We start from the raw sequence: 25,962 nt of genomic DNA, 5'->3' as shown, positions 1-25,962 counted from the left end.
AGGTTATAATGATTTTCATTCAGTCAGGACTTTACGCTGAATCTAGCCACATGCATCACAGGTAGATTCTAGTAAAGCATTGATTAATGCCTGATATTAAAATTAGTTAGTGGACTTGTAGCCATTATTTTGTGCCCATGTGGCTGGACACCACACGGCACAACGAACCCGATCGAACCGTTATACCTAGGATTTCAGTCGGCTAAGGTGTCTCTCAAGGTTTGAGAAAGGGGCCGACAATCGGCCAACAACTCGTGTCGTGTGCGCTGGACATTACACTAAGGAAATGAGGACAGGAGGGTCAGTGGAGAGCACCGGAGTTGAGCCTTTTTTCATTCAGTGTCATCAACAGAAAGAAAAAAAGGCAGGAAGAGGCGATAAAGCCGATAATTAAAATGAGGTTGACAGGTTTAATTTATCGTGCGATTAATTGATTTATCGTTTATCGCGACTGGCCTATTCCCACCAGTGCAGAGTCTGTGTGTGAGTGCATCTACATCAGTAGCGAGGTGAAGAAAACTTCTGTCAAGAAAAGCATCCTAAGAGCCAACATCCCTCCAAAACGACGACACAAAAGCTCACAAAGATCAAGGACAGTAATGAAATTTGACAAAAAACGCAAGTATGGCGAGAAGAAGACGGGTGCAAAATAACTTTTTATAAAATCCCGTCTGATTGTTTGGTATTTCTGCAGCCTTTGATCACAGCAGAAGAAAGATGAATTGTAGCACGAATCCTAGGTGGTGCCAATAGTTAAACATCCTTATACAATCCATGTGTGACTTTGTCTCTTAACCAAGAACGCAAGCTCAAGTTCAGCAACACGTGATCAATCCTCAAAAAACAAGCAGAGAATCTTAAGACAAAAAAAATAATAAGTTTTGGTCCAGAATGCTGCATCCAGCATGTGAGAGAGAATTATCTTCCCCTGACAATGCCGACTCTTAAGTAATGAAATCTTTACATTAATAAGGATTGCACAGTTACTCTGCTACCCAGAATCACCTTTTTCTCATCCTGCATCATGTGCTGAAACGATTACAGGGTGTGTCTTCAGCCTACACAATCTGTATCCATCTACATACATGACATTTATTTTAATGTACCCTACCAGGTGGCCTTTACCTTTATTTACCTTAAACTCAGTGTTTCCATTCTCTACTGTGTAAACATGGGTTAATATATCAGGAATTCACTAAACCTCTGGGCTTAACAGTTCATTGTGGACTCCCTGTCAGTTACATCCTGCAGAAGAAAAAGCGTCTTCAGGACAAGGTGATGAATTTGTTTTTTTTGTTCAGAGTTCGCTGTGTAAACCACGTGGTTCATGCTGTATCACCATCACCTGGAGGGGAATGTGACCACCTGAGCTGGATCTATAAAAGGAGGAGAAGAAAATATTTAACTTACCTCCTCCAGAAGAAGAAGACCGGAGAGCAGGTATGTCAGTTCAGAGGTTTCCTTAAGTAACTGATGCCACAAATAGATTTATCTAAGAAGAGCATCCATCCGTCGAGAAGGCAAACCTCATACGGGTTTCACTTTGACTTAAAAATGTACGTATATTCTTGTTGCTGTTATTTTTGCAGTTGTTATTGAGCTCAATAAAAAAAAACATGGAAAAAAGAAAGTAGTTTATGATAATTTATAATTTAATATGACTAAAGTCATATTTGTTCTGAAGACAAGGAAGAGTCAAGAAGCTGTGCAGAGTATTACAGTGTTGCACTTCTTTTGTAGAGGAATCTTCTTTGTTGTCGGGAAGATGTTTGTCATCTTGATTTGCATCTTGACACTCCAAGATGTGCACACTGCTTGTGTTGTGGTGAGTGTAACTCTAACACATTGAATTAAACTATATTTTGAATTTAGCTGAGTTTAGCACCTTTTTGTGCTTCTTTTCTTCACTTCTTCACAGAAGCTTCCAATTATCAAAGCATGCATTGAACTCAAATCTGTGTGAAGTAGTTTAATAAGTGCATACATTTTAAGTTAGCCTGTTTCTTTTTTTTCTCCACAGTGCTGAAAAAAAAACAAAAAACTGCACCATCAGTGATTTTTCCTTTTTTTCCCCCCTTCTTGCCACACATCAATGTTTCAGATCAATCTTTCCATAGGAAAATTATCCAACCTGGCCCACTGTGAAGATGTAGCCTCAACTGCCTGTCAACTTAAACGTGCAAAAGCTGGAAATGAATCTTTTACATTGCTGTGGAAAAATGTTTATCCAGTCTTTCTTGCACGATTGTTTTAAATCAGCCTCTTCAAACAAACAACATGCTTACGGTCTCTACGACATTAAAATCAGATTAAAGCCCAGATTTGGGCGAGACCACATGGTTTTTAGTTTGTCTCCATAAATCATAATTTAAATTCTGCATTTTGGATTATCTTTGTATGATGTAAAAATGTGATAATATGAAACATTTAAATGTAACGGAAAAGCAAAATTCACAAGTAACCCATAAAGGGCTAAATAATTTACCACACTGTACACTGCAAAGAATGGGTTTCAAATCTGTATGGCTGGATTAATGGAACTGGTGTAACAAAGTTTAACTATCTTTATCTTTGTTTCCACAAAGCAATACAATATCTTGTGGGTTCTGGTCATTTAGCTTCTTCCACTTTGATAACCAATCCTGACATGGTCTGCAGGAAATGCAGCTATATGCCCTCAATAAATACATTAAAAATAAATTCAAACATCAATTGTTCACAACTCCTCCTTCTGTTCGGCCCAGTTGAAAAAACTGGAGAAATCCTGCTCAGTGGGAGAAATCTGAAGGGAGATGAGAATCAAGTGAAAACAAGCAGGAACAATGAAAATGTGTTGACTTTAGTCATTTGTCACAGAATTAAGAAGAGAAACAAGCACTAAACTCTCACCAGGAATTCAGGTGTTTTCAGGTACCAATTAACAAGAGATTCATGGTGTTAATTTGTACATTATTGAAAACCAAACGGCTAAATGAGCTGCTTACTCACGGGTTTGTTTCACATAAACTAACCTCATTTCTTTTCCTCATTCCCTCATGCACATGGCTTCACATCATCATGTGTTCACAGCAAGGTAAGCGCCCCGTTAAACCCAGCAGGCGTGTTTAGCGGCAGCGTTTTATTTTCGGCATCAGCTGAAACCTCGCCAGCACGGCTCACAGTCAGATTAGCGGATTTAGCTCAGTCCTGTGTCTGTGCTCCTTTGTTACGTCGAGCCATTTCAGAGCAATTAAACCAGGATGTGTTTGTGAGTCATATCTTAAGCCGCCAGAGTAAATGTCAGCGCTCATTGTGTCTTTAATCTGCTGTTTACACATCGCTTTCTGATGTGTGTGTGTGTGTGTGTGTGTGTGTGTGTGTGTTCTTGTGTGTGAACAGATGTTTGCCCAGAGAACACAACCGTGCAGGCCGAGATCGTAAATGTTCACAACGCCTTCAGGAGAGCAGTTGAGCCTGCTGCTGCCGACATGCTGATGATGGTTGGTCCCTTTTCAACATCCTTCTTAACATTTGATTTTCTGCAACTAAGCAATAACAATAAACAGTAATAAGCAACAAAGTAACAAAAGAACGTCATTGGGTCATTGCTGAAAGCTGGCCAAATAATAAAGTTATTAATCACCTACTATGAGCCCAGATTATGTCTTGACAACCAAGATATTTTGTCAGTGAAGTTGTGCTAGATGTGTCAAAATATATTTGAAAACATGCAAACTCTGCCTACCAGATGCAACAAACTCAAGATTGTAGGTGTGAAACCATCAAGATGCACAAAAAGCAAACTTCTCATGTCCAAACATGATTTATCGCCTTTTTGCTTTAGATAATATGCACAAGTTCAGTTAGTAGTTTTCAAGTTTGGACATGGCCAATCTCTCAGCTTCACATAAACTAACTTGATTTCTTTCCCTCATTCCCTCATGCATTCAGTATAGGTTTCCTATCCATCTCCTGACTGATGTTTTTTTTTTATGTCAGTTCATCGTCTTTGTGGAAGTCCTTCTTTAGCCCCAATGTTTTATGCATTATAATCCGTCTAATAGGTCCAAACAGAAAAAAAGTTATGAAGCTGAACGCCACTGCCATCAATTAATCATTAATACTTTGTATAGCACTATTCATTCAACCATATAACATAAATTGTTTTTACTAAAATTAAAACAACAAGAGAAAAAAAACCATCAACAAGCACTTCAAACATGCTAAGCTACTTAGAAGCAAAATGTAGCATCATATTGATCACTGCAAAAACACACAATTTTACCAAGTATATATGGTCTCATTTCTAGAGCAAATATCTTAGTAAACTTCTAATAAGAAAAACTAACAGAAGTAACTTTTCAGCAAGATAGAGGAGCTTGTTTTAAGTAAACAATTTCTCAATATTGATGAAAAAGTACTAGTTTGACTGGCAGATCGTTTAATTCATAACCTGAAAATCATTTGTGTGATAATTTGACTTGTGATTTGTGACAAAATCTGATTGAGAAATGAGATGCCGTCCCACAGTAGTGTGTGACCAGCCTGATGACCAGCATGAGCAGAAGATGCCGAACTGTTGTGGTTGTGCGTAGTTTTCTTATGCCCAACAGAGGCCTCTGTTTGATAAACGAAAAAAAAAGAAAAACGAATGATCAGTATTTCTTATTTCTACAAAATGTAATCATTCAATCGTAATAAATGGCACCAAACATGAATCAGTAGCAGAATAAGGTCTTTGGATGTTATTAGAGACAATTTGTTAATTATTTGATGGGTAAAACTCACATATCACCTTTCTAAAACAATGGCTGGAGTCATTTTTTACTAAAAATCACATCATCTTCCTTTCCAAAAGATGTTTTAGTAAAAAAGGAATCCCTTTTAGCAAAAACTGATGGGTTTAGCCGTCTCTTTAAGCCAGTATGTTCCCTTTGTATTGTGCTAAGTTAAGAATATTAAAATATAGAGATGAGGAAATGCAATCCTCTTCCTTAAGGATTGCATTTCCTTAAGCTGAAAGCACAACCAGTCATCTACTCAAATGCCTAGTCAAAGTCTGAACTTAAATGCAATTATGATGTTTTGTCTTAGTCTTTAAACATGCTTTTACATTGTCTCAAAACTCCTATTTATTATTTACCAAACACAGTGACCCAAAATTATACAAATGCAATTTAAGAGACTCATAAGTTACTGCAAAAACTTAATGGGAGCTGTAGCCACTAAGTGTGGCACACAAGATTCATGGGGAAACCAACTTTTCATGTTGGTTTGCATAATTGTCTTATTTTAATGTAATTATTTAAAAAATACACTTTTTGTATTTGTACTTCTTATTTTACTGCAACTTTTATCGGATTGAAGCCTAACAAGCAAAATCCAATGGAGAAACAGACTTATTACTTTATTTTCTAGGAAAGAAGCACAGCTCTACACACGAAGCACAAAATAATAATATGATTATTGTGTGCGTCAGTTAATTATGCGATACAACATTTTTCTTGGTTGAGCTTATCCTGTTCTTTGAAACTAGAATTAAACAATTTTTTCCCTCAGACTTACAGTTTGGAGTTAGCGGCCAGCGCTCAGGCCTGGGTGGATAAATGTATTCTGAGTCATGGACCAGCCAGCACCCGTCTGCTTGACGGTACGTTTGCTGTGCCTCTATATATTCTCTCTTTCTTTCCTTTTTCATCATTTCAGGGCTGTAAATATTTCCTCCATTAACGTAAAAGCTCTTTTTGAACCAACTGCCCTTGTGATAAACGGTCAGAGATACTGTGAATGTCATCTTACGTCTTCTTTTAATAATAAATGATAATAGGTGAGATGTTATCATGACTATCAATTGTTTTTTTTTGTTTTTTAATGATGCCTGCTTTATACAAATAGCGTAATCTCGTGGGGGATGAAAACTAAAATTATCTGCATATACTCATTAATCAGTGCTGCCATGTGTTTCCCTCCATTACCCAGGATATGAATTGGGTGAGAATCTCTTCTATTCTTCCTCCCCATCCTCATGGACCACTGTTCTTACGGCCTGGCATAACGAAAAGTCACACTATCTTTACCCCAATGGATCCACCAATGGACAACCCATCGGTCACTTCACACAGGTGCACATTTTTATCAAACCGTGTCATTTTTTTATGAAAAACATTTCTCTTCTCCTGGTCCAGGGGTCCTCCTGTGGTTGCAGTACTTGCAAGGAATGTTTCAAAATGAAACCATCCCAGAAATGACCAGTAATTATTGTGTTGCCAGGTTGTGTGGAACAGCTCCTACAAAGTGGGCTGTGGACTTGCTCTATGTCCCAACAACATCTACTTCTACGGCTGCCATTATTTCAGAGCGTACGTGAAATTTTTATAATTTAGGAAAGTCTTGACTTTATTTTTACACTGCATCTGCAAGCCATTCACTTTGTCCACATCTTGTTACATTGGTGGATTTATTTTGTTTAATTTTTCAGAATTCAACAAACAATACACCATGCAGACATTTTTTGCAAATGTATGAAAATTTTTTTTATTTATATAGGCATTTACACTCAAGTGTAAGTCCAGATGATATGCAATAAACTAAGTTTAGCACAGGTGCATTCATTTAACATAAAAAAATTTCTGAAAGGTGATTTCTTTTCCCCCGACCTTTGTAAAAGTTTGCAAAAGTTTTCTTTATTTTATTTAATTTTTTATAATTTCCACTTTATTATAATGGATCATGTTGAGTATTTTAAATACAGGCCTTAAGATTTGGTGAACAAAAAATAAAACAAAATGTGCAAAAAAGTCAAACAGTCATAAACATAAAATAATCTGTTGAGTATTGAGGGAAAATTTGATACATTTTTGAGTAGGAATATTATTTTCTTTTCAAAATCTAAACTATTTTTGTCCCTTAGTGGAAACTTTAAGAGATGGCCTCCCTACAAGGTTGGGACATCATGTGCTTCCTGCCCAAACAACTGTGTGGACAAACTCTGCAGTAAGTAGAGTAACAAACTTACAGAAATGTGTCCTCATTGTTTAAAAGACATCCTAATTCTGTCCCTCTCTTCCTCAGCCAATCCTTGTCCTTATATAAACACCTTCATCAACTGTCCCAGACTGAAAGTCCTCAGCGGATGCAGCAACCCGCTGGTGTTTGCCTGGTGTCCTGCTTCATGCAAATGTACCACTGAGATTATGCCAATATATTAGACGGAACAGCAGGAATACTTACATTTCACATGTTCTTTATCTGTACTGAATATAACGCTGGCATCTGCAAAGTACAATAAAGGTAATAATTTAGAATTGGATTATTTTTGGGTGTAGCTTGTCTTAATTGTCTTAATTTCTGTAGGTAAAACTATTTCAATCTGGAGAGACTCAAACGGAGAAAGAGAGCGATTAAAAGAGTTTAATGACAAAATGAACATGAAAATAAACAAAGTCTTTGGCGTTCAGGCCCCGGTCGGGGACGTCGAGCTGGACATCGATAAGCTCGATGAACATTCCTGATGCAGCATAGGAATGTAGACCCCCCGGGGCATGTACTGGTGGCGGCGGTCAGAGGAAGATGAGGTCTCAGCCAGGAGCGGAAGGTGGAGATGGGGCGGAGGTGGGTCAATTGCAGATGGTGAGCAGAGGAGGCCATGGGTGAAGGTCCTTTTGAACTGGAGCCCAAACGATGATTGGCTGGAGCGAGGCTTGGACCGGCGCCGATAGGTCCAGGTTGCAGAGAGGGAGGCACGACAAGAGTCTTCCAGACTGAACTTCTGTCAAAACTCCAAAAGATAACTCTTTGTTATCTTTTGCTATCTTAACTCTTTAGTTTGATGAAAAAGATAACTCAGTTTAACAGAAAATTGCAAACGTGTCATATAGCACTTGATTAAGTAAAAGATTATGCAACAGTATAGACATATTGTAGTATAAAAATCTCTGGAGTTTTTAAAACGTTTTATAAAACAAAAACGTTTTAAAAAGCGGGTTTTATTTGCAGCTTTCTCATGTTTCTGTTATTACGACTTTATTTTTGGGGAGATTTTGTTTTGTTTGTTGTTCTCGGTTTGTCTCTTGGATTTTCCCGCCCTCAGGCCTCCTGATTTCCTTTCTGTTCTGTTCCTTGTTAGATCACCTGCAGCCAAAACATGTCAGCTTTTCCAGGAAACACACTCCTTGTTTTTTCCCAGTACATTATTTCCTTCATATTTTCCATCCCGTTTTTCCTCTCTTGGTTTGTTTAGGCTTTGTTTGACTTTGACTCCAGGTGCCTTTGCAGTACTTTCAGTTCTGTCTTGATCTGCTGACCCCTCAATTACATACATACACACAGTTGCTGTATTAGCTTTGCCATGGAAGTGATTTTAAAAGAAACCAGATTAACTGGAATATCAAAGCACCGCTTCCAACCAACTGCTTCTTTAAACTGCAGTTTCCTTCACAGAACTGATATCAGTAAAATACGTTGATGACTCTGCAGCGGATTATAACAGTCAAGTCTTTAAAAGAACACAAGACCTGTCAGGACATGAAAGACCCGTCATCCATCACTTGCTCAGCAACTGTAAGCTAAGTTTCTAACCAATTGCTGTTTGGGAATCGTTTTGTTAATGCCAACATCGTATTTCAATCTTCAGCATTTTCTGGTTATAGCTACAATAGGGACACAGACGTTGAGCTAAAGTATCCCGTCAATTAGATTTTTACTGTTTGTTCCTAAAAAATGGGTTAACTGAACTACAAAGATAGGGAATTGGAAGAGGTGAAGTGGACACTACCCATCTAAAGTTGTATATTTTTACGTCACAAAGAAAAGCTATTGAACCCTAACTTTCATGTCCATAAAAACAACTTTTTTTAACTTTTACTGTCAGCTTAGGTCCGATGAGACCAATAATGAGCTTTTGAGCAACAAAACCTCCAGCTAGGATTGTTGTAAAAGAAAGGATGAATGTGTAGAAAAGAATTTCATGCCTAGTGTTCGGTATGGTAGAGGATCTATTATGATGTGGGACGCTCTCTCTTCCAAAATCTGTGGGAATAATTGTTAGTTTGTGACATTCTGCAACAATTGAAATCCAAAAGAATTTCATAGAAATCTCATAACCTTTGCCTGAAAACTAAAAAAAAGGAACAGGAAATGAGTCAGCGTTTCTTTGAAAGGATTGCTTTATTTAGCCAAAATAAAGGACTGGTAGGTCCAACTCTTCTTTTGAGTAAATTATATTATAAATACAGTAAAATACAAATACTATTATTTAAAAAACATTATTTTGTCTGCACCTTTCAGTAAATATTTTTGCAGTTTCTCATGGTGTCAATCTTCATGAACAGTCTGTGTTACTAACCAGATTGCTACGATTCTTTAATCGCAGGTCTGCACAAAAACTGAACCCCTGGACCTCACTTTGGACTCCTGCTGCTCTGTATGCTACCAGAAACTGAAATGCTAAAAGAGAAAACTGTTCAACTGGAAAAAAAGGGATGTGTAAAGTAATTAGAGCAGCAGTGCTGATAAGTGTAGCTGTTGGTGGGATTGTGCTTTAGTAAATCCTCTGTGCTGTTACTGGTATTAAAGTGGAAATACTTCTGCTTTAACAACAATAAAGTGATTTTCTGTTATGACCACAGACAACTAGAAATGTTCAGAGAACAAAAGAGCCTAAAGACATGTAGTAAAGACTGCAAATCCTCGATATGAATCATTATTTTGAAACTACACCCTTATTAACTATAATCATAAGAAATCCTCATCATTTTGAACAGTACCCATATTGACCAGCAGGTGGCTCTATTCTACAACTCATTTCTTTCATTAAAATCCCCAACAGTAGGCATATCTGCTTTCGCCTGAACTATGAACAAGTATCAAAATACTTTTAGGCTTTTTTTAATCAGCATTTAATACAATACAGTGTCCTAAATGTTGGTTACATTCACTTTTTTACACGAACTACCGTTCACTTGAGCCATCTATAACTATTACTCTCAATTTCCTTTTGCTAAGGGTGTGTTCTTATTTTGCAAAGGAAACTTTACACAACGGCAAAAGAGACAGTTAAAGTAATTACTTCACCTCTGAGATTAGCACATTTTTTTTCCTATTTACTGCCTACACAAAGAGGAAGATCACCAAAGCACACGATGTGACAGATAAACTAGAGTCATGTGGGCAAAGCCTTTGAAATGACTTCATTAGAATTCATCACATGTAGCTTTCAGTAAAACCGTCAACATTTGAATATGTTTCACAGTCTCACTTTGAAATAGAAAGCAACAACGGATTTAGTTTTCATAAAGAAATGCACATTTCGGAAACAAGATGTGCAGACTTTGGGTAAAAGTTTCTTAGAAGAAGGAACCTTTTCAAGAGATTATGTTGCATTTTCATTTTATTTCATGAAAATTGTATTTGATCCCTTTAAAAACTGGAAGACTAAGTTCGTCTTTAAGAACGCCTCCTGTCCTTCACTCCATAACTGTATTAACTGTACTTGTTTTAATAAGACACCTGTCCAACATCAATCAGTCTCCAACATCACCACCATGAGAGAATTTGGATGATGGGCTGAGAAAGACCAAGGAGTTAGGCTGCAGAATAATAGTTAAGCTTGGCAAACAGGCAACTACTTTTGACAATTATTTGGAAAATGACTTGACAAACATACCACACTGAGGAGAGGATCATTTTAAAAGATTTTGGGCAACAACCGATGGGTCATAGTTAGGATATCCAGAATGACAATTAACAGAAACGCACAAACATGGCAACCAATTTTTGGCTTTAAGAACCATTCAAGATCTTGGAATAAGAACCAAATAGAAAATCGCCTGGAGGGAGCTGGAGCTCTGTGTTGCCCAAAAACCTGAAAGATTTTTGGAGGAGTGGGCCAAAATCCCTGCTGTTGAGTGAGTAAACCTGGGCAAGAGCTACTGGAAACGTCTGACCTTTATAACAGTAAACGAAGGATTCTGGACCACACACTAAGTGGTACAGAATCTTATTTTAACCCTACTTATTTCATGCAATAAAATGCTAATTAATTATTTAAAAAAACATCATACAGTGTCATTTTTCTGGATTTATATTTTTAGTTTCCGTCAAAGTTTAATTGTACCTGTGATGGAAATTACAGACCTCTCCATTCTCTGAGGAGGGGAAACATGAAATACTGGCAAATAGTTATTTTCCTCCACCGTTTAACAATGTTTATTTCAGCAGCCTACTTCTATTTAAAAAGTAAAAATCATATTATTCAGATTCATTATGCACAAAGGGATTTCAAATGGTAATAATTTTGATGGTTATAGCTTGCATAAGCAGTTATGCAAGCCATAAGCAATTAACTGACGTAAAATATTACAAAAAAAATGTTTCAATGATTAGAAAAATGGCAAGCAGCATAACATTTTGTTGAAAAACAAAAGTTAGAAATAAGATCCACAATTGTGTAAATGTAGTTGAGTTTAATCATGAGAACCTGACTTTCAACATCTTTACATTAATTTGGTTTAAAATGATGGGCTAAAAAGTAAAACTTTCTAAATATTTCGCTACAATAAATTAAAATCAAGGTTGGTTAGTGGCTCAAAAGATGTTCATTGGCAGGAGTGGTAACTTTCAATTCCAAATGAAATGCAATTCTCATCATTAAGCAGTAATAATCAAAGAAAAATACAGGTTTAGAATATAACTGATGTCGGATATTTACAGACACTAAAAAAGCAAAAACATTTTTTCATTATCTGCCATTAAATGAAGATAAACTTCCTGATTTAAGTCAGCTAAGAATATTATAATATTTATAATTGCGAGAGCAGTGATAAAACTTTTTTATATTCAGAAATGTACACAAATGTTCTTATCAGGTGGAACCGCCTTTTAAGTTGCATGACTTGGCACACCTCTTACAATAACTATTTTTGCCCATTTCTCAATGCTGCCTTCCAATGTAACATTGGTCGTTATGGTGAAACACTTTAATTTTCATCAGACAGAACATGTCACCTGTAATTAAAGGCTCTGTGTGTGATGGTATTTGGAAAAACATCAATCTGTTTTTATTGTTTTTTATTGTTTTGAGGTAGGGCTACACAGTGGCACAGTTGGTAGAGCTGTTACCTTGCAGCAAGCAATCAAACCCAGAACCCTGCAGGTTCTGGTTTTGATTCCCACCCCGGTCTTTCTGCATGGAGTTTGCATGTTCTCCCTGTGCATGCGTGGGTTTTTTCCGGGTACTCCAGTTTCCTCCCACAGTCCAAAAACATGACTGTCAGGTTAATTGACCTCTCCAAATTGTCCCTAGGTGTGAATGTGTGTGCGTGGTTGTTTGTCCTGTCTGTTTCTGTGTTGCCCTACGACAGACTGGCGACCTGTCCAGGGTGACCCCGCCTCTCACCCGGAAAGTTAGCTGGAGATAGGCACCAGCAACCCTCCCGACCCCACTAAGGGACAAGGGTGTAAAGAAAATGGATGGATGTTTTTGAGGTAATGGATTCTTCCTCCCTGAGTGACCTGTGAGCCCCTTTTGGTACAGGATTATCACAATCTTCACAATAACTTTTGCTTTAAGTCTGATGTGCTCATATTCCAAAATTCCCTCCTCCCTGATGGTGAGGCATTGTCATGCTGTTTATTCTTGCACATGCATAGACAAATGAAGGAGTCACTTCATATGAGGAAAGATTGTTTGTTCAATATCTGGTTCAACTCACCCTGTCTGCAATAAATCCACGAGTTTCACTTTTAACGTTGAATTAAAAATGTACCTTTTCTATGATATTCTAATGTCTCAGAAAAAATTGCAGGTGTTTAAGATAATTCAGTAGAGTGACAACAAACCTCGTGCGCGTTCACGAGACATACACAACTTTGTTCCCTGGAAACGACTCATTGAGTGACTGACGATTACACATTTAACGGCGCTCTTTACCTCTTTTAAAACCGAGCCGAACCGGTGCTGACCACAGTAAGTAACCGACCGAGTCAGGTTAATATTATTTAGTTCGTCAACCAATAGCAGAAGCTGCCGGTTGGACTTCAGGCAAACTAACTTCCCTGAGCTAGCGAGTGAGTGAGCGAGCTTTGTTAGCCTGCTAACTAGCTGAGCTGACAGAAAACAAACGACAGTCTGCTCCTCAGGCTGCCGGAGCAACAACTTCAGCTGAAACACGGGCTGTGACTATGGAGAGACCAAGCAGCTCCGAAGGTAAGACGCGGATCCGGGGGCATTTCTTGCTATTTACGAGTTCTGTGAGGAGGTTATTTTATCTGCAGAAAGGCTGTTTTATTTAAATAAATAGGTGTGAACGGCATCATCATGCATAAACCCCCCCCCCCCCCCCCCCCCCCCCCCCCCCCCCCACACACACACACACACACACACGCACACACACACACACACACACACACACACACACACACACACACACACACACACACACACACCCCCGGTTCACATGAAAAATGACTGGTGCATGCTGTATGTTGAGAACATCCGCTTTCAGTGCAAACAAAATGTGCTTTCTTCTCTGGTCTCTCCTCATGCTGTCAACATAAATCCTATCTGTAATTCACAGACGGAGCTCAGTGCACGGAGGAAGCCTCTCATTCCGTCGGAACCTGGCGGATATGAGCACCGAGCGATGAGACGGCACATGTTACACCGAGGCAACAATTACAATAACAGTAGTAATAACAATAAAAGACTGGGAGGGATATCAGAGTGAAGCCGAAACCTTTTGTTTTTGAGTGCTGTGAGTGTGTGAGATCGAAGTGCCTATGGCGGAGTTAGGGGAGGACGGAAGGCTCCCTCCGGTTCATTTCGGGCACACGGCCGTGCCCAGCGACGAGGCTGCGGGGAAGACGCATTGCGAAGTGTCGGTTCTGAATGGAGACTGTGGGATTTCGGAGAATATGATGTGCTCAGGCTCCCCTCTCACACCTGGCAGTCAAAGCGGAGTAGAAACCGCCAACACCTCCGTGGGGCCGGATGCCAAGTCTGACATACCTCGCCGGAGCAGCATTATTAAGGTAATCTTTGAAGTTGGGTCGGTCTGCGTTGCATTCTGGTGCTGAAGTTACAGCCTTCCTGTTGGGGTAAGCTGTGCATGTGGTGATCAAGGTGTTTCCTTAACCACACACCAGTAATTAGGTCACCAGAAACACACCCTGTATTATGTGTGAAAATAATCTCAGTCATTGCTCTTCACCGTTATGTATATGAGGTCAAAGAACTGATGGAAATTACAGGACTGTCATTGAAACTAGAGTAGTTTGTGTTGATGTAGAAACCTAAAAAAAAAAGTGCAGGTGTGTGAGAGTGCTGAAGGAGGAAAAATCTAAACTCTTGACCCTAACGATGGAGATCCAGACAATCTTTTCTGTCGTATGGCAGAGGTCAACTCGTTGCCGAGACGTGCAGATGCACCGTTCAAGCTTTTCCTAGCCAATGCCAATTGCTGGTTTTCTCTTAGGTCTGACCTGACTTATTGCAGTTCATTATTAGCATATCTAAGATATTGGCTACAATGGCCTAAGTCATTTTCTGCTAAAAAAATTTGAAAAAAGAAAACAATCACCTCTTGTTTTTTTTGCCAAAAGATTATTTAGATAGAAAAAAAATACTTTTGGTAAAAATAACAGTCCATTACTTTAGAACGGTAACAATATTTGAAAGAAAATGCGACGTGGGAACCTCAGATACCTAGGTGTAATACTACATGACAAACTATTGGCTGGCATTTCCAAAGCAGCACACGCTGATGTACCAGTCATTTTCTTGCCACTGAATAGCTGGCTGTACCCTGAATGGTGGCAATAAGGTAGCCAATAGCTTCTACAGTGCTGTTAAGATGGTTTTCACTGTGTGTATGAATTAATTAAGGTATATTTGGTGTTTGAACCAATAAGTAGGCGGGTAGAACTGGTGTTTTTAGAGCGGGTCTCAGTTATTGGTGGATATTAGCTATTAGCGGGCGATAGATGTTTCCAACCACCACAAACCCCCCCGGTCCACTGTAATCCAGTTAAACCTAGTCATGTGTTCTTAAAGGGATCCTGCTGAGCTCAAGTGTAATCTTCAAAATCAGGTTAAGTAGTAACAAGAAGCTGATTATCAATTTAAGTCCAGTCCAGAATTGCCAACTTTATATATGAATGCTCATGCTGAAAAGAAATGAAATAGGAGGACCAGTCACAGAAGAGGCTGATCAAAACAGTCCACAACAGCCAGATATATAATGAAAGGATCAATCAATTGAATGCTTTGTCGATTTACATTTCTATTGTCTGCAAAGTTTTTCAGTTCAGTTTTACAAAGTGATAAAAGGAGTCAGTCTAGCAGGCTGATCTTTTAAAACTGTCCCGGTTAAAATTTGTGATGTTAAACTGTCTTTTAAAAAATTATACAAGTGATGTGAGTTTATACATGATTTATAGATGTAACATGTCAAAGTTTGGAGTGTGGTTTCAGAGGGAAGCATTTTCACTGAGTAACGTCATAATTGTTAGCTTTTAATCTTCAACTTCTTACTAGACGAGATTTGCGCGTCATCAATCTCAGTTTATTTGCAAAAGGATCAGTTTTGCCGAGATATCTAAAGTCTTTTCTAGATTCAACTTTTCTGTTCCTTGATCATGATTTGGTCTTTATTCCTCACTATTAACCATAAAGTATCGACACAGAATGGGAGTTTAAAGTCATCCCACCAATATTCGCTCTGGATTTTGGGAGGTTGTCACAAACCTGTAACCAATATAAACTGTAAGGGAAGAAAAGTATTGTAGAGCGACTTGATAAAGGGATATGATACAGAGCAAAAAGCAAAAAACAAGTCTGACAAATTCTGCCGTTTGGAAATACGTCTGGTGGTGACCAACCCAAAACAGTCATGATGCATGAGGGCCACTCATCACTCTTAAGAGTTACTCAAGAGTTACCCAAACAGAGCCCAATTAAAGTAATTTTGTTGTGTTGCTGTATGATGAGCAGGATAGCCAAACATTCCATTGTGCAAGTACTACGTTTAGTAGATGTTTATAAGATGGTTATAGTGGTAAAAATTAACATGCTATGAAATTTGAGCAGAAGCAGTGGGTAACACTTTATTTGAAGAGGTGTGCGTAAGACTGACATGGAAATGAAGGAGTTTTCATGAATGTTTGTGACCGTTGTCATGAAGTGTAATTTGGTAAATGATGATCGCAGTTAGTGCAAAGTTGCATTAAAAGTCCATTAAAAGTGTCAACTTTGCATTAAATGTGTAATTATTTACTTAATGACAACAATCATAAATATTCATGAAGACTCCTTCATGTTTATGACCGTCATGTCAGTCTTCAAATAAAGTGTTAGCAATAAATCTTGTTTCTGAGTTTCAAAGAAAATTAGATGAGGCTATGCGGGGCATTTATTAATATCGGACATAGCTATTACTACTTTATCCCAGTAAAGTTTGGATAAGTATGGAAATAAAAAAAAAAAATGGTTATGAATTATTTTTCCAGAATTTTCTTCCATCTTCTAGTTTTCAAAATATTAAAGTCTAATTCTTTATTTAAATGTTCTATTATTACGTTAATGTGTATGTCTTTAGCTTACCAAATCAACTCTTGATTTTTAACATTTTACCAATCATGATTTGGTCTTTTACTAAATGAACTAAAACTGATTCAAAAATCTGTTAGTTTTAAGCAGATAAGGCACAAAAACGGCCATTTTTTAATAAAGTCTTACAAACAAAATAAACAATGGTTTAGAAAGTCTGCTTTCTGCCACATCCTATTAGACGAGTCCAATCATTCTAGAGTGTAGAACTTTGTAATAAAAGTGTGGAAGAAAATGTACTGGCGACAGAAAAAACAGACCCAACTTCTGCTAACTTTCAAATGTTTCATTTCAAAGCTGAAAGAGAACGTGTCTCTCTTCTGTGAGCCATCTCTTTATGGTGTTTTTTTTCCCCAATTTTCCAACAATTAAGTGGAAAAATGTTTTAAAAAACCCTTTTTCACATGCATGCACACACAGCGTTAAGTGGAAAGTTTGCCTTAACGCAACGATATGACCACAGTCATAGTTTCTGATATTTCCGATGCAAGTTTCAGGTTTTATTAAGAGGTTGAACAAAGTATTATTTCTGGATACTGTTTGAACCTCCTTGATAAAATCCAGGGATATGTACAGTACAGTCTGCTTAGATAAGTGAGATGATAAAGTACCTAATGTAATTTAGGGCATGTCGAGACTTTCTCATTGATTTGTTACTTTATTTGATTAATGATGCAACACACATCACTTTCACTGAAGTTGCATCATGGAACAGCGATCTAAGCCGTGACTAAATAGATAAGGACTCAATAAAAGTTCATAACCTCACAGTACGGTGACAAACATAAACATGTTAACTCATTTATGAGCTTATGTGACAATAGTGTCACATTTGTCACATCAAGTCTGAGCAGGAGATGCAGCAGGCTGTGTTTCAGGTGAAGACCCTTTTTAAACATGTGCATTAATCTCCATAAATCAAGAGTTTCTGTAATACACATTCAGTTTTACTTTTCTACCTCCAGCTGATTTTGAACTTGTTTTGGTTTCTACTTTGCACTGCTTGCTTCTTCAGCTTAGTCTTTAATTGTGGCTTCGCTGTTGAATAAAGTTGAAAAGCTAAACAGGATGTTTTGATCTATATGACATGTATTCTGTCATTAACTACACTTGTAAGTATAAGGCAAGTTATTTTCAGAATGCAATTATGTATTCATAGCAAGTGCAAGAAATTTACATACTAAGCTTCTCCACTCCCTAAACAGAAGGTCTTGTTGAGAACATATTATAGCCACAGGTCATTAATCGCAGCAGAAGAAGAGTAATCAGTGGGTTACGCTGTCTTGACACACAAACAATGTTAAACTTACAGACGTTGTCATTTTGTCTGAACAGTATTCAAAAACACAATGTTGCCATTTTTAGACACAAGTTTTACACTAAACACTCTAAATTTGATGAAGAAAGGCATTTCAAGTCTGTTTACTGTTGTATTTTAGTTAAGTTTAACTTTTATTGAATGTTAGACATTCTCAGTGCTGCCCTCTGCTGCCCTGGAAGATTACGTCCCAAATTGTACATACAGTCTTAGATCCTTCAAAGAAAAACATTTTGTATGTATTTACTACACTTCTGCTCTGACGGAAGTGGTATCATCTGTTTTTTTAAATTAATTTGACAAATCTTTTGGCTATTATTGCCAAAATATCCACATAAGAAAAATAAGCTAAGAGTTCTGCCCTATTCTCTCCAAGAGTTTTACTAGAGTCCTTCTCAGGAGTTTGGTGCTCACATTAAAAGTGACAACCCTTGTATCTAATTTATTGAAATATCCAGGATTTTAATTAAATTCTCAATCATCTTCAATAACTTCTTCGATATCTTCTCAGACTGTGATTTCTTAGCCAATGCAGACTGTTTGGAGCTGCGGGTGCTCTGTTTACATGCCACAGCATCCTGGTTTCTATCAAATTACTTCAGAGGAGACAATCAGGCCTCTCAAAACAAAAGGATAAGATCATATCCAGACATCTAAAACAAGAAGATGTTGTGTATGCGAGACTATTTGTATATGCAAAACTAAACTGGAGTATCTAACAAGTTGGGCGATGGTCAGGCACTGCTGGGTATTGAATCAATTACAAAATTTTAATGAGTTTGTGGTAACAACATAATTTACGCATTTTTACAAAATGCAGAAGAGACTGCAGCCAGCAGTGTATTTTTATTATTTTAAGCTTGTTACAAAAATGTAAAGAATTTCAAATACCATGTAAATATATTGCAAGATGAGGTTGTAAATTTTAAAAAATTAAATGAATAATTAATGTACCATGATTTTTAGGTTTTAGTTTATGTTTATTTTTGAAAACTTAATTAAAATTTAAAAACAAAAACAAACATTACAAACATTTATGGATTCATTGCCAACCCAGTGAAGAAGTTCTGGCAAAACAACATATAATGTTTATTTTCTTACAGTCTGAGATTAAACCATTTGCTAAATGCCAAAAAAAAATGAACAAGAAAACGAATATATATATATATTTTTAAATACTTTTCTCAGTCATTTGCTTGAATTTTAAATCTTGTTCTACACACACACACACACACTCACACACACACACACACACACACACACACACACACACACACACACACACACACACGCACACTCCCCCACACACACACATCAGTACATATTTAGGGAAAATTTAATTTAGGCATTTTCATTCAATTGTTTTATTAAGTTGGTATGCATGGCTACATATAAAGTTATTAATGTCGACTTGCTCTCATTTATGATTCAGTGTTGCAGACCGACTGCCTGACACTGCTGGGGAAGAAAACAAAAACTTGACCTCAGAAAACCTCTGACCAAGACGTGACTCTGCTGTGGAGCATACAGACATTTAGTTCATGGGGGATATGTGTAAATTAGGACATCACAATGAAATTATCTTGAAGTTATACTTTTTAGTCCAAAGTTTGCTCTACAGTTTCTTTCATTACATGTGAAATATTGCTTAAGCAGATGTTGACACTTCCTTGCATTGCATTAGTTGACAGTATGTTGAAAGCCTTTGAGAGATGTTGGTGTTGCCACAGTCAGCAGATTTTTAATGCACACACTGTGAATGCTGCTGTAGCCATCAGTCAGAGGAATGAAGAGCAGTGGAGGAAAGGTTCATGTAGAAGAGGCGATGGTTTTCTTAATTTAAAACACTTTTCTGGACTCTTCTAGTGATGCTTTCAGAGTGATTACTGGGAGCAATGTGGGCTTTGGATGGACCAATTTACTTTATATTGCACCAGTTCACAGTGAACTGGTGCAGAATAAGTCTGTTATGGAGCAGACTAATCCAGATTCATTTCAATACAGTCCGATTTATAAACCAGTGTAATCACAAGCAGTAAGTTTTTTATATTTACAAAACAGTTTGCCATTTTCAGAAACCCATACAAGGCCAATCAAAAAGGTATCTGTCAAAGGAAACCAGTTTGTGGCATTTAATCTCTAATTCAATGCAACTTCCTTTCTAAGTAAGCATTCGGTGACCGTGTAGAGAAAAACAAAACAAATCCTTTGCCAAAAATAAACCTCCTTAAGAACCAGAGCCAAGTTCAAAAGCAGCCTTGATGAGCTGGATGTCAATAGGACAAGAAAGTGGGAAAAGCACAGCAGCATGTGACCAGGGGTACTTTCTATGAGAAAGGACAACAAAGAAAGAACACAATAGCAGCAACTACTATCAAGTATGATGTTACTTGCTTTATCAATATAAATGTAGTATTCATGTTAAATATTATGACTTGTGCAACAGTATGTGTGGATGATTTGGCTACAAGAATCCATACAGTCCACTTCCATGTTGCTCCATAATTATCCCACAATCTTCAAACAGAAGATGGTTTTGGACAGGTACTAAAACGTTACGTTGGATATTTAGAAGATATAAATTCTAGCATGGAGTTTATTTGTGTCTGTTGATTAAAATTGTACTTGCGTTTCTGTTTGGAAGGGATACCTGGTAAAACGCGTCACTATATGTTGTACAGCAGGAGAGCCATCAAGTTGAAAGGGCAGATTGTTCGTCATCCTAGGTTGAGTTATCAGAAAACCTTTTGGCATAAAAGTGTAAACATGCTGCTTTCCGTAAAAGTAGCTTCAATCAAAAAGATTCTTTCTGCCTCAGTTTGTGTACAGAAACTAATATTTAGCAGATAAAAAGTTTAAATTGATCAGAGCGGGACTGAGTAAAAGATTTTACTGGATCTTAATTGATTTCATGCTACATTATCGTCCCTCTTCAAGTCTGAGCTTTGCTCCACTCAGGCACACTGAGTATAAGTCAGAAAGGTTTGTTTCTTTTAAGCAGATGGTAATCTGGACCTGGATTTAGTGTTTTGTTGTTGATCTTTATTTGAGCCTTCTGTTATTATCAGTGTGTTTACACTATATTTTAGTGCAGATCGTCTCATTCAAAGGCTTTACTTCAGCATCCATTGTGAAAGAATAAACACATGGAGCCACTTTCTACATTTACCCAGGAAATGTTTGTTTTTTTGTTGTTTCTTTTAACTAATTTTCCATACTAATGGATTGTGCTGTAAAATGTTTGTGCAGTAGACATAATGCCGCTCCGTTAAAGGGCAATTCCAAAAGGAACTGAGAATGAACATTCAGGGTTTTATTTTCTGAGTTAAGGTTTGATTTATGTTTTTGTTTTTCATAGTTCTGAAACTCAAACGTGGCTTTCACTCATTCGGAGTTCTAAATACTTGATTTAATTAAGGGGAATGAAAAGGAAAAATTAACAAATTAATTTAAGTTAAGCACCATAATTGGTGAAATCAAAGAACTGGACAAGAGCTCTTACTTATTGGTCAGATGTTTCCTATCTCTGAACCAAATTAAGTTTCTGCTTTGTGTTTCTTTAACTCATGGCCACCTATCTTTGGGATTTTAATCAAGCTGATTTGCTTTGATGGTGATTGGGCTTCTTCTTCTTTGATGCTGGTTCTGTGTGTTTCACTGTTGTCCATTCAAGGTCTCCAGAGATGCAGTTTCGTAGCTTTGTGAACTCTGAATTAGTACAATGAGATAACTCAATGAAATAACTGATTGAAAGAGTATTCTTTGAAATGCATGCGTCTGATCATAAACATTGCATGTTTTGACAATTTCAAGCCTGCTGTCTATTGAACAAACAATTATTTTACATGGATTAAAGCATGGTGGGGGATTTCTGCACACGTCTTGGTCAGAGTGTGAAAATGTGAATGAAATCTCAGGGTTTGCAATACTTATGTAGAAAGCTGATCTTTCACTTTTCGTTTTTTTATTTAGAGAAAAAAAAGTTAATCTTTTGAACTGCTATTCATCGGTCAAACCATTTCAGCAAACAACCTTTMTTTCTTTGTTAATTTCTTTTCACTTTATGGATATGAATTTTTTTCTTATTGCCTGTGAACATAACCAAACCAAAATTCCTCTCCTTTTTGATTTACTTTTGCATGCGAGACTTTATTCAGCCTTTTTTTAAATTACTATTTGGTGTCAAAGATTTAAATACTAATGGCTCTATTGTCTGTCTGTAATTGATCAGAATATACACTGCTCAAAAAAATAAAGGGAACACTTAAACAACACAATATAACTCCAAGTAAATCAAACTTCTGTGAAATCAAACTGTCCACTTAGGAAGCAACACAATATAACAACGGGGACCCTCGTCGGGTCAATCAGTGTTGCTTCCTAAGTGGACAGTTTGATTTCACAGAAGTTTGATTTACTTGGAGTTATATTGTGTTGTTTAAGTGTTCCCTTTATTTTTTTGAGCAGTGTATATATATTGTAAACAAAGGTCTTCCAGGGTTTTAAGTTCATGTAGGAACTTTATTGTCTAGTAACATTAGCGGACATGTGAGTGGTTAAATTAGGAGTGTTTCCTGCTTACAATAGACAATCTGTCTTTTCTGTAAACTAGCATTCTTGACAGTGTTGGTGTTGGACATTAATCCAGCCTCTGCCTGTGTATTGATTGGGGGAGTATTGACGTTTCGGTCAAGGTAATTGTTGTCTCATAAGATCGCCATCTGTGTCTAGAAAACAAGTTGAGACTTATTTCAAGAAAATATTTACTTTTTAAGTAAGGACTTTGCTGATGTCTGCCGTCAGGATGCACAGGTTCACTTAATTACAATAAGTGTCTTTTTCTTCTTCCTGTCGAAGACTGTTGGCATTTTGATGAAGTCAAAAAGGGAAAAAAAGGCTTCTTACATTTAAAACTTTTTTCAGTGGCTTTAGGCTCTAATATCCTTTGTTCAGTTTAGCATACTGGCCCAGTGCCAAAGGAGGAATCATTATGAAAATGTTCATTGGCCTAAATGATTCTGCTGTCATGCCAGGCGGCTCGCTGCAAGGCGTCGTGATGAGGTGCAAGGAAGAATGGAAACTCGCTCAAATCATTTAAACGTGACAGTTGTGGCATTTGATTAGCAATGCAGCACACAGTTGGGTTAAATGTTCACTGAGTCAGAGTCAGGACACAGAGATCACTTCAAGCTAAAATGAATATCTGTTTAAGCATAAAGGGAACTTGTGCTACCAAGGTCTGTCAGGCACAGCTCTTAGTCATGTTTGGAAACGGATCAAGTCAAGTGATCCATAACAAATATGAATGATCCTCCAAAAACCAAGTCCAAAGGAGAGTTTATTTTATCATCAAGCAAAACACATAAAACACCTTCTTCTTTAAAGATGCAGCAGTTTGTTTGGTAATTTATTTTGTGGGAAACAGATTTAACCAATTTGCAGTAAATGAAAGCTGCTGCTCATCATGCTTTCATCTGCATGTAGAGCAGGTTGTGTTTTTTTTTCCTACCAGCTACGAGTGTTTAAATGGCAGCGAGGTGGTGGTTATAAAGCTTCGGTACCAGTGGTAACAAAGCACTGTTGTTCTCACCATCAGAGCATCGAGTTCTTGTTAAACTATTTCTCTGAAGTGATGGGAGGATGTGGTTGGGACAGTACCAACGACACTCACGTAGTATTTGGGCTGTAGTAGTTTGCAGTTACCTGGTAGCTGTACAACGTCGTTATGGGTGTGCACATGCATATTCTGAAGACGGTCTACCTGATGGCAGATGTGAGGATTTTAAAAAGATGCTTGGGTTTTGATTTCCTTTCAGAATAGCGGTTTTTACCTAGAAAGTAACCATTGCATATCCTTTTATATTAATGATAGTTACTTTATAAGCATGCAGGTTACATGACTTTCTGTCCAATAAATCTTAATCAAACCATATTGATTAGGGCTCATTTTTATGTACAAAAACAATGGTTTATGTTGTTTTCCCTCCTGTGTTGATAGTCTTTTTGTACCATTTCTTTCCTTTAGTCTTTAACCACGGCTTCTCTGCATGGATCGCTGTGCACATTGCAGTCTGCTTCCACTGCATTGTGCACAGCAATCCATTTATCTGCCGCTTAGTTCCCCAGATTAAATGGCCTACAGTTGCTTATCTTGAAACAGAATGGAGAGAAGCTGAGGAGGCTGGAGAGTACAAGTCAACATGAAGGTCTGACTCAGACCTCAGTGATGAGCAGAGAGCTCTGCTAGGAAGAACTGATTGTTCCGTACCTGTGTTTTGTGGTGTAAAGCAATGTCCTTTTCTGCTGCATTTGCACTCTCTGTCCACATGCAGACAGAGTTGATGAAAATACTTCGCAAAGACGCTATATTAAAAAACCCCAGCGGATTATCATCACAGTATTCAACAATATTTGATATGGTGCAGCCGCATTTTAGTGTCTCCTGCATAAGGTTGTCAAAATAATCAAAATAAATTATTTGCCTCAAAATCCTCTTCTTGCAGCAGCTCAGCCAAGCCGAGTTCCTGCTGGAAGCTTTAAACTCAGCTAACATGGTAAAAACATCCAGAGAAGAAAAAATGTGATACTTTAGTCAACAAAGTAACCAGAAGTGCATAAATCGGACTTATTTTCCATATGAGGCAGATGGAATAGAAAAAACAAAATGCTAAAGGATGCCATATGCTAGCAGCGTTAAAAATTTAGCTTAAATGTTCAAACATTTGCCTTCCATTTTTCTTTGAAACCAATTTTAATTGACATGAACAGATTTTGACCTTTGCGTTGGACACTACAGCAGCTTTCATTCACAATATTCAGACAGGAAACAAGCAAAAAGAAAGAACGGGTAGATATGCAGCAACTGTAAAAATGTCAGGGGTCGAACCCTTGACTGCTGCGTCGAGGACTAATAATCTATGACGGCCACTGTACTTCCTCACCAACAGTTTAATATTTTTAGCTCTTTTACTTTTAGTGTATATTTTATTAGAAAGTAAACATAATTACTTGTAAATGGGATTAGTGTCTTGCTGACTTAAATAATTAATGATATTTTTAGTTAGTCTCAACTGATTTAATTAAAAATCTTCTGGTGCTCCAAATATTACAGTGGATTATTGAGCTACACTGTTAAAAGTAGATCACCACGTTTTTAAATTGCATAACGGCTTCGTATTCTGAGGCTCCTGTGGGTGGGCTACCTTTATTTTCCACACAACAGTGCAGTCAGTGGTGAATTGTAACCATCCTGTAAGTGGGTGGCCGGTGGCAGAAGCAATAATGACCCAACGGTTACAGTTTGCTTCCCACTTTCTGTCTCACTTCACATCCTGTCAAATAAATAGAATGTCTCGGATTATTTGTCTGCATTTTTTTCTCGCCTTTTCACAGTTCTGCCAGGAGATAAAAACAGTGGAATCACCCTGTTAAAAAGAGAAAATGATGTGCTAATTATGGTGGGCCAGCAGTGCTGAGAGTCCTAACAAGTACTTCACAGGCTTAACCACGATGCATCAAATTATGTTGTCAGGTCAGGGCTGTTGTCATAATGTCCGTCTTGCTTGTCTCATGGATGCAAAATGTATTTTTAGCTACATTTTGGTCTGACGGTGTATGAGCTGCATTTGCGTGGTCTAGAATTGCTATGGGATATTTTTAAAAGGATAATCAATACAAGATGCTACCCATGCACGGATCACAGCCTGAACTTTTATGCAACTTTTTTGCATAGCAGTTTGGACAGCATGTAGGAGCAGTGTTGGTACACATGTTGGATGCGTTATTGTTCTTAAGAACATATTCATTTTTAGCTCCCATACGGTTACAATACGTTTCTTTTGAAGATATGTGTTGAAATATAAAAAAATGTTTGGTTTACAGTATGAAAGATTCATACAATGACATGGAGATTTCCCTGGATCTCAACAATTACTTAACTCATAAAGTCTAATAATAACAGAGTGAAAGTTCAAACGGTACATACAGCCACACCAGTAATGATGGTTTAATAAGATTTCTGGTTCAAAACTTCTGACAGTTTTACCGTTGACAAGAATGTGGT

The 25,962-nt window shown here is 37.5% G+C and overlaps 2 protein-coding genes across 8 annotated transcripts in view; both read left to right on the top strand.

Moving 5' to 3' along the window:
• Nucleotides 1-400: 400 nt before the first annotated feature.
• LOC103477856 (cysteine-rich venom protein) lies at nucleotides 401-7,350 on the top strand. 4 transcript variants are annotated; one of them, XR_535706.2, is made up of 9 exons: nucleotides 401-1,440; nucleotides 1,741-1,825; nucleotides 3,379-3,479; nucleotides 5,539-5,629; nucleotides 5,959-6,101; nucleotides 6,250-6,338; nucleotides 6,890-6,972; nucleotides 7,051-7,269; nucleotides 7,333-7,350. XR_535706.2 is itself a non-coding variant. In XM_008431185.1 (9 exons), exons 2-9 carry the CDS (start codon nucleotides 1,766-1,768, stop codon nucleotides 7,185-7,187), a joined length of 708 nt encoding a protein of 235 aa, XP_008429407.1. In that variant the 5' UTR covers nucleotides 1,350-1,440; nucleotides 1,741-1,765; the 3' UTR covers nucleotides 7,188-7,288. The 4 variants fall into 4 exon arrangements, 3 of the variants coding, with proteins under 3 accessions (XP_008429405.1, XP_008429407.1, XP_008429406.1); XM_008431185.1 differs by lacking the exon at nucleotides 7,333-7,350 and adding an exon at nucleotides 3,070-3,073 and having other exon boundaries at nucleotides 1,350-1,440; nucleotides 7,051-7,288; XM_008431184.1 differs by lacking the exons at nucleotides 401-1,440; nucleotides 7,333-7,350 and adding exons at nucleotides 1,451-1,556; nucleotides 3,070-3,073 and having other exon boundaries at nucleotides 7,051-7,288.
• A 5,460-nt stretch (nucleotides 7,351-12,810) lies between these two features.
• plcl2 (phospholipase C like 2) overlaps nucleotides 12,811-25,962 on the top strand; it is a 48,727-nt gene continuing 35,575 nt past the window's right edge. Inside the window, exons 1-3 of one of the 4 annotated variants that reach the window (XM_008431188.2) lie at nucleotides 12,811-12,943; nucleotides 13,117-13,183; nucleotides 13,554-14,007. In XM_008431188.2, coding sequence (XP_008429410.1) covers nucleotides 13,756-14,007 — 252 coding nt within the window. In that variant the 5' untranslated portion in view covers nucleotides 12,811-12,943; nucleotides 13,117-13,183; nucleotides 13,554-13,755. Of the gene's footprint in view, nucleotides 13,184-13,553; nucleotides 14,008-25,962 lie in introns of all 4 variants that reach the window. The other 3 variants (XM_008431189.2, XM_008431187.2, XM_008431186.2) reach the window with 3 other exon arrangements.

The sequence above is a fragment of the Poecilia reticulata genome, linkage group LG16, assembly GCF_000633615.1.
Source record: "Poecilia reticulata strain Guanapo linkage group LG16, Guppy_female_1.0+MT, whole genome shotgun sequence".
NCBI lineage: Eukaryota > Metazoa > Chordata > Actinopteri > Cyprinodontiformes > Poeciliidae > Poecilia > Poecilia reticulata.
The sequence above is the reverse complement of the archived record's forward strand: the minus strand, read 5'-3'. Positions and strand labels throughout refer to the sequence as shown.

Bases quoted from the DNA above. Each gene is read 5' to 3' on its own strand.
- LOC103477856 (XM_008431183.1), top strand. From the start codon at position 1,279: ATGAATTTGTTTTTTTTGTTCAGAGTTCGCTGTGTAAACCACGTGGTT. The intron at 1,441-1,740 runs GTATGTCAGTTC...CTTCTTTTGTAG, and splicing joins AGAAGAAGACCGGAGAGCAG to AGGAATCTTCTTTGTTGTCG. The intron at 6,973-7,050 runs GTAAGTAGAGTA...TCTCTTCCTCAG, and splicing joins CTGTGTGGACAAACTCTGCA to CCAATCCTTGTCCTTATATA.